Below are 8223 nucleotides of genomic sequence, written 5' to 3'. Positions count from 1 at the left end.
ACACACACACAGCTTTCTGGTCAGGTTTCACTCGGGGGTCTAGCGGTGGCAGCCCCCATCTCAGAGGGGTGTGTGTATGAGTGTGTAGGTGTGCAGTTGCGCACGTGTGTTTTTGTCTGTTGGGCGGGGTCGACCAGTACTTGTTGATTCTGGTGCATCGAATTACTGCCCGTCTGTCACATCCAATTACAGCTTTGGACCACTGACGCACACAGCCTGCCTCTGTATGTGTGTGTGCGGGTGTTTGTCGCTCACCTCCAGCTGTGTCGTGCTGACGTGACGAGCCACAAGTATCCGCTTGTGATTTGGCCGGCTTGGCACTATTTTCATCGGACTCAGGGATCATCCCCTTGCTCCTGTTCAGTCAGTATCACTGAGTTAGTCAGGTAATTAGCCTTTTTTTGGGTTGTGAATAGCCTTTTTCATGAAGGTGCCCAGTTATTTGATATTTGCTATTGAATTTGAAGATAAATCCTGTGAGCTGGCTTGATGCCACTGGCCGCAACTCTGTATTATACGGGTGCCAACTCAGAATTAATTTTTTCCTCTTTAATAATTATTAGTCGCAGTTAATAAGCCATTCGCATGAATCTTGCCTGTTCCTGGCCCTTTCACTTGACTCTTTTCCATGCATTTAGCAAATCCTCTTTTGCCGTCACAATAGATTCGCCATGTGTTAGCCATGGCAGTGTTTAGCCCTGAGCTCCTTTTATGTAATACAAGAAAATAGTATATAGTCTGGTGCTATCAGACTTAATAACAACATTAGACACACACACTCACATTGAGCACCATATATTAGGTATATACCTGCAAAGCAAGCATTTTTTTTTGCTGTGTTGCTGTCTGGAGAGAGTTCCCTTCATTGCTTGTTTGTTGCTCCGGCAGACCTTCTTGCTACTTGTCACTTGTACTCTATTATATTGATTCGTTTAATGCTTCCCTAAGTGTGTTATCAGATTTGTGGTGTTAAAACTTCCAGTGGTGATTCTAACCCTCTCAACACCCATTTTGCATTCTGCCATTTTATTTTGATTGCAGGTTGCTGTTTCCACTCCCATGCAGCCATTGTTATTAAGTGTCAGAATGTGATTTTATTTTATTTCCTTCAACTTCGACTCTGATGTGGTGTTTTTGGCGAGTGTGGATTTTGTTGCTGAATTTCCAATTGGCGCATCTCCTAGTTTGCCTTTGCGAGTGTAACTGAACCCTTTTGTTCAGTTTGAAAGTTTCTTCTTGTCCATGTGACTCCAAGGCTTCTGCGCTGCTCCCACAAAAGTGTGAACGTGTGAACTTGAAGGCGAGTCAACTTTTGAGGAGTAGGAGAGAAAGTATAAAAAAAAATGAGAGAGAGAATCGGGGGGGTTTATTATTTCTGTCCAGTGTTTTCTTTCACAGTTCCATCACCCAGTGTGGAGAGGGATCCTTTTCCCCCACTCACCATGGGTGTCAGAGGCCACACACAAACTGTGTATGTGAATGTGCACAATCTACTCCACACACACACTTACTTATGCACACACTCATATGGATGTCGGTAAAGGTCATAGCACTTACACACTCTCTCTCTCCATCACTTATCACTCTCTTCTGTCTTGGCTGTGTCTCTTTTTTCTAAGAGAAGTGTTTCTTCTTCTCTCACTACAGCTTTTGACTTCCTCAAGTCTTTCGTTTCTTTCTGTTTTACATGGACTTGGATTCCTTTTAGCGAACAGACTGACAAATACACCTTTTCTGAAATGATCTTTGTCAGTACAGTGTTATTCTAGTGCAAAAACATTTGACGATGAGTTTTTAGAACAAAGAATACTCAAAGAAAAACACTCTCTCCCTGGCTTTTGCTACTTCGCTTCCAACCCTCCTCCCCAGCTTCCTCTTTCAGCTTCCCAGGATGCCATGCGGGACACGTCGGAGCAGATCAGGGAGTTGGAGAGGGCACTGAGGGAGAGCATGAACACCTCTGCACATAGGGAGGCTCTCTGGGCGCAAGAGGAGAGTGACCGTGTTAAGGCCCAGAGACAGGTTTAACTAATGTTTCACTCAAGACCAGCATACACATACACACACACTCATACACAAACAGACAGTTTCATGAGGCAGTGTGGCCTGTCTTCAAAACTGAGTGCAGGTATTAGCTCACCTGGGACCAACAAGGACCACTGAGAAAATGTGATGAACCTAACTGCACCACCATGTGGTTAAGAGTGTAACTGCAGGAAGACTGTAGTCAATGAATGATCCTTAGTCACTTAATATGCAGCTCTTAAACAAAAAATATCATGATTAGAAAATGGATTGTTGTCTTTTGCTTCATGTCTGTTATTTTCCTTTCTTCTTAATTCAGTTTTTATTCTCTAAACAATATTATTTTGTTTATATCCTCCCTCTAGACTGAAATTTAAAACTGAAAAAAATAATTCCAGCGCCCTACTTCTTTTTATGTCTCTCGTTAAGTTTCCTTGAAAATGTGAGCACATGTTTAACATATTGTGAGTTTATGTGCATGCAATCAGAATTCATTAACACATCTTTAGACTTGTAGTCTTGATGGAGTACAGGCTGCCCTTTTACTCTGTATGTCCTGCTATCTATCTGTCTGACTGCCAGCTGCTCGGTCTACATCTTTAAGTGGGTCCAAAAAAGTGTATGTGTGTGCATTCGTATGCATGTGTATGTGAGTGTAGGTGTGTCTGTGGTGGGAAAGAAAAACAGGGCAAGGGAGTGTGTTTCCTCCTGGTGTGAGCGTGCATTTGAATGAGAATGACCCTGCATTACTGATGAGTGCCACAAGTAATACGAGAGCAAACTGCGGTTAAAACAAGAATTAACATTTTGAGGCAGAATGGTGGCTGTATTGCCTCAAACACACATACATATTATCCAGCTCTCTCACACACACACACACACACACATACAAAGACAGAATCTGATAGAGAAGAGCAGAGCGAGAAAGTAAGAAAAGGTCAAACTGAGTTTAGAAAATTCGGTGAGAGCCAATGCTAACTGTGGCTTGTTTTTTCCTCTTTTTTGCAATGTCTGTACTGTACACGCTTGACTTGCAGTCAGCATGGATACCGTGTTTATCAAACAATATTCTGATCCGCTGAGAAATCCGAAAGAAAAGTATATTTATGTCTGTGGGGCTTTTTTAGAAGTGGATGATTCAGCTTTGACCTGAGTTTACCAATGTGTAGCCAAAGAGTCAGGGAAATCTTTTCCTAACTTGTGACACGTTAACACTCATTGACCTCAAAAGCCATAGTCTTGATCCAGCTGATTTCAACTTGATCCAGACCCTACGCATAGAGAACATAATAAGCCAGCATACAGTCATACTGGCGACTGCACTTGACACGTATTGAGAATAGAGTTGCAGTGGCGACACGAAGATACCCATTTGGCCTGGCACTCAAGCTGCTCAGTCGTTGATACACGCTGCTAGGTGCTGTCAGCACACTGAACTTCGTGAGCCAGCATGAGTCCCCATGTAAGAAGGCAGCGAGTCAACATGCCGTTAACATTCAGTCACACAGTTCTCAGTCAACTGGTGTTTTTGCCTCAGACTATGGAGAAAATCGAGTTTGTGTGTGTGAGGAGGGATGCTGGGGGAATAGAAAGAGGAACAGGTCCTTCTGGGGCATCACCTGACCCTGGCACTGTTTCAGAGCGCCGTGCCAGACTCACATTCTCACATCCCCCCTCACTCTTTCCTTGATTTTCCTCTTTCTTCTCCCCTCTGTCCCAGAGTAATCAGTCTCATGATGTGTAATGCGCTGAAAGTCTTCCATCAGCCTGACCTGCTGAAATGGAGCATGGGTAATGCCCCGGGTCACTTTTCTTCACACCCCCGCTCTCTAAGTCTCTCATTCCGTTTGTGCCTCTCTCTGTCTCTTGTCTTTCTCCTGCCATCATTTCTGCTGTCTATCCATTGTCCCGAGCCTCGTTTTCGTTTCCCATCTGCCTTCTTAAGTTGTCTTGCCCAATTATCACCACACCTTCTCTTCAATACTGTTCCTGTCTCTCTCCCTTTCTCCCCCTCTGTGGTGTTTGAACTAGGCCTTTGAACCAGCAACACCGACGCAAATGGACAAGAGGGATTTGGCCCTTACCTCTGAGCCCCCAATCAGCTTATCAACTAAAGGGGCTTTGGGCCAGTCTTAGTGAGCCTTAGCCTGACTGGGGGGCTTTGCCTTGAAGTTGAGCTAAATTAGCACGCACAGGCTCACCACTAAGCTGATTAGGTCCCTAATTTCACTAAAATGCATTGTATTCCTTATTAATGATGTGATTGTGAAGTGAGGGCTAGCCTGGGTGGTGGACTAATGGGGGACTGGGAGGTAGGCAGTTGGTGCATGAGGGTTGATAGACATGTGGTGGGTGTAAATCGAGTTGTGTGTGCGTGACCCTTGGCTTTCAAGATGAAAAGACTGGCTTTGGATTCTTTTAAGCCTGAAAGAAGACATCAAACATTAAACATGCTGTGATTTTGGACAGTTTGATGATCTTGTTGATATTGGGTATATTAACTCCTGGAGGTCAGTTGTTGTTGGCAGGGATATTTAAAACAGTGCCTTTGTTACATTTCTAGGAAGTTATGACTGAAAGTTGTCACATTCCCACAATTTTGAATTTCTGTATTCCCCACTTTGCTTTCACTCTTTCTTCTCACACTCCATATGTGATATTCATGAACAGTCAGAGAGCACATTATCTGACATCTGCGAAACACACCTAGTAAACCGGCGGAGATGGAGAGTGTCCTGAAAATGTGTGAACGATTTGGCCCCTTCATAAAAGAGGCCCATTCCTTTTTTCATGTCTTACCCCATGGAGTGCTTTCCCCCAGTACTTCTCTCTCTCTCTTTCTTTTTTTTTGCTTCTCCTTCACTTTCTTCCCCTTTGTTCATTTGAGATCCAAGTCTTCAGAATTTATTGTTTCACTATCTTAGATCACAAACCTGTAAATAATCTGAATTAAACTAAAGATGTTCATTCTCACAGTCTTCCATTTACATCATCTGAACAAGCCTGCCTAGTACTGCATCCTATTGTAAAGTACTTGTTGTTAGACAATTAGATACTTCCTGTCTTAGAATAATGATGCCCTGAGGTCACATCCTGCATGTCAGACATGTTGGACACACAGGCCTGCATGGCTGGAGGGCATGTGTGTGCAGTGGGAGGAGATGTAGTTGAGGAGTTGAGCATTATTCTCAACTGCTCTAAAGTAGAGCCACACTTGAGAGTGTGATAAAAATAAGTGGAGAAAGGTGGGAGAGAAGAGGGAACCCTTGTTTCCAGCGCAAAGGTCAGCGGACATATCATTCAACTAACCTTTGAACCGCAGTAATTTCACCTGCTCCTAAATGTCAACCGCCCATTTTGTTTTCATGTTTAGGCAGCCATTTCACCTCATTATATCATTCCAACACACACACCCTCTGAAATGCACACAAATGTATGTTATCTGATAAATATAAGTGCAAATGTTGTGTATCTGACTACTTTGCAATATCCACGTGTAGGTGTGTGTTTGACTCTGCATGCATAAGTAGGCAATAGATCTTGTATATTGTTTTTTATATAACTTGTTGTATGATTGAATGACCTAACGTTTGAGAACAGAACCATAGTAGCCTGGTATGTTTTGATCCTGTTTAAATCTGTGTGTATATGCCTCCCCTTGAATAGTTGGAGGAGCTGATGGGGGCTTTGGAGAAGACACGGCAGGAGCTGGACGCTACCAAGATGCATCTCTCCTCCACTCAGCAGTCCCTGCACGAGAGAGATGGACACCTTAATAGTCTTCGCCAGGAGAGACGCAAACAGCTGGAGGAGATTCTGGAGATGAAGTTAGTCGCACACTCAGCCATCTGTCTTTATATAGAAAGCATAGTATTTATATCTTATCTATTGACCTTAATCTACCTTACTTATTTTCCTCCTTTCAACAGATTTCAACTTTTTTCAAAGCATTTTAGGCTACACAAAATGGTAATGACACACTCTGTAGTTGTATACTACATCCATGAAATAATTAATAACTGCATTTACGTGAAGAGAAAAAGCCTGATGTGTAATACAGAGCAAGAGTTGGTGGTAACTGCAGTAACACAAAATAAACCACAAGTGTTTGTGGTAGTGGCTGCCACACCCAGCCCATAAAAGTATATGATCAAGGATCTTTTATTAACATTGGCATCATTTGCTTAGTGCTTCATCAGGCACATTTCCATTACCCTGCAGCAGCAGCAGCTTTGTTGCTGCATCAGAAACCTTTGCCTAATACTGTTATTAGGCACATTTATTAGCTCACCTGTTCACATGTGCGTCTGTGCATGAGTGTTATATAGACATCAGCACTGAGGTGTGTTTGAAGCCGCAGAATCAGCCCCTGTCTATAGCTGCCTTGTGAAAAGTTACATTTATTGAGGACAGGTGGTGCAGCCTTAGACAACGGGTCAGAAAAATGTGTGTGCAGCTGTTTTTTTCATTTATATGTCTGTATGTGACAGAGAGAGAGTTCGAGAAGAAGGAAACCAAAAAGTGTACAGGAATGGCTGAATTTCCATGTGTGAGTGTGTGTGAGTGGGTATGTATGAACGTGTGAGTGGGTTCAGTGATCTGTCAGTGGAGCGGCTACATGTGTGTTTGCTTTGAGCGCTCTGATTGAAGGAGCATGGAGCCACATATCTGGTTGTCATGTGCCTCAGAGAAATGCCTTTAATGTCAGCCAGTCAGTGCAGTACAAAAGGGAAGGCTGGCACATATGTATTGAAAACACAACTTTTAGAATCCATTGCGCCTCACAAGCCCCTCTGTTCACACTAACGCTAAAAGAATGTGTGTGTGCGCGTCTCTGTCTGCCTTCAGTATGTTTACATGCACAGTTTGCTGGAGACCGAGAGTGCCCTTGCCAATGTATCACACACATGCACTTGTGATACAAACCATCTTCCTGTCTGTTCCAATTTCCACCATCCAAACATTACCAGGGATGTTTAGCAAAGGAAATGTGTTACATATGATACAGACACAATCCATGCTTCTAGGTATGTACATAAAATTAGGAAAACATTCACTGACCTGGCATGTGAATGATACTTTTGTACTTTACTGGCACTAGGCTTAAATCATTATTATATTACCATTAGAAAGGTGGCTGAGGAAGAAGTTAGTGTGATGGTTGGTTGACGTAAACAGCAACAAAGCAGATGGGATTCTTTGTGTTTGAGACTTTGACTGAATGCAAGTCTACACTGGTAAGAGCTAATGGAGGGGGGCACAAGGGGCACGAGTGTGTGTGTGGTCCCTTGTGCATTGAATTCTATGTGTGTGTATGAAGAGGTCGGAGGCAGGGGTTTGGGGTCACTGATGATGTGGATTAAAGGACTGTTGAATGGCGAAGGGCGAAGCATTGTGAGACTGACTTACATCTGAGCAAGCCACAAAGATACGCACGCAGAACATACACAAAACCTCAGTGGAACTCACATATAATCACTCACGTCTGCAGACATGCACATACTTACACAAACTTTGGCTTTCTGCTTTAAAAGGGGCCATATTCCCACAGCACAGCTCTGGTCCAAGTTAGCACAGGGAAAACTAAACAGGAAAGATAAGGCAGAGAGAGAGAGAGAGAGAGAGGTAACGAGCGAGAGAGAGGGAGTTAAGAGTGAAAGCAAGAAAAAATGAGACAGAAGGAGAATGAGAGGGAGGGGAGGATGGAATGGGGGGGCTGCACAAACTGAAGTATTTCAAATCTTAGAAATCATGAGAGAAGTTTGATTGCATGCCAAGTTTCTCCTTCTCTCCGCTGTAATGTGGCATTTGTCAAGAAGACCAGCTGAAGCAAACCATGTGAGGCACGTTCCCCAGTGAACTGGGGAGCGCTCTGTGTGTGTTTTTTAGTGTGTGTGTGTAAGAGAGAGAGAGAGAGCAGCTTGGCTTTTCAACACTGTTAATGAAAGAGACAAGAGGGGAAAAAATCATTTTCAATATCCTCTCATTGCATGCTGGGTTTCCTAGCTTGTATTGTGTGTGTGTGTGTGTGTGTGTGTGTGTAAGAGAGAGACAGAGACAGAGAGAGCATTTTCATATTTGCCTTTTTCAGATACAGAGCTGAATGCTTGATGTATAAGGAGCGGTGCGGGTTTGCTTTATCACCCCACACCAGATTGAGTTTCCACCATACTGTACAGTACTCACACACACACACAC

The 8223-nt window shown here is 43.4% G+C and overlaps 1 protein-coding gene across 1 annotated transcript in view; it reads left to right on the top strand.

Annotated features, from left to right (window-relative positions):
• LOC118323807 (ERC protein 2-like) overlaps positions 1–8223 on the top strand; it is a 150077-nt gene that overhangs the window by 76794 nt on the left and 65060 nt on the right. Inside the window, exons 12-13 of the mRNA XM_035655836.1 lie at positions 1870–2022; positions 5692–5852. Of these exons, the coding sequence (XP_035511729.1) occupies positions 1870–2022; positions 5692–5852 (314 nt within the window). The remainder of the gene's footprint in view (positions 1–1869; positions 2023–5691; positions 5853–8223) is intronic.

The sequence above is a fragment of the Morone saxatilis genome, unplaced genomic scaffold (genome assembly GCF_004916995.1).
Source record: "Morone saxatilis isolate NCDOM2014 unplaced genomic scaffold, NCSU_SB_2.0 Contig15, whole genome shotgun sequence".
Classification (NCBI taxonomy): Eukaryota; Metazoa; Chordata; class Actinopteri; family Moronidae; genus Morone; species Morone saxatilis.
This window is presented reverse-complemented; position numbering and strand designations above follow the sequence as displayed.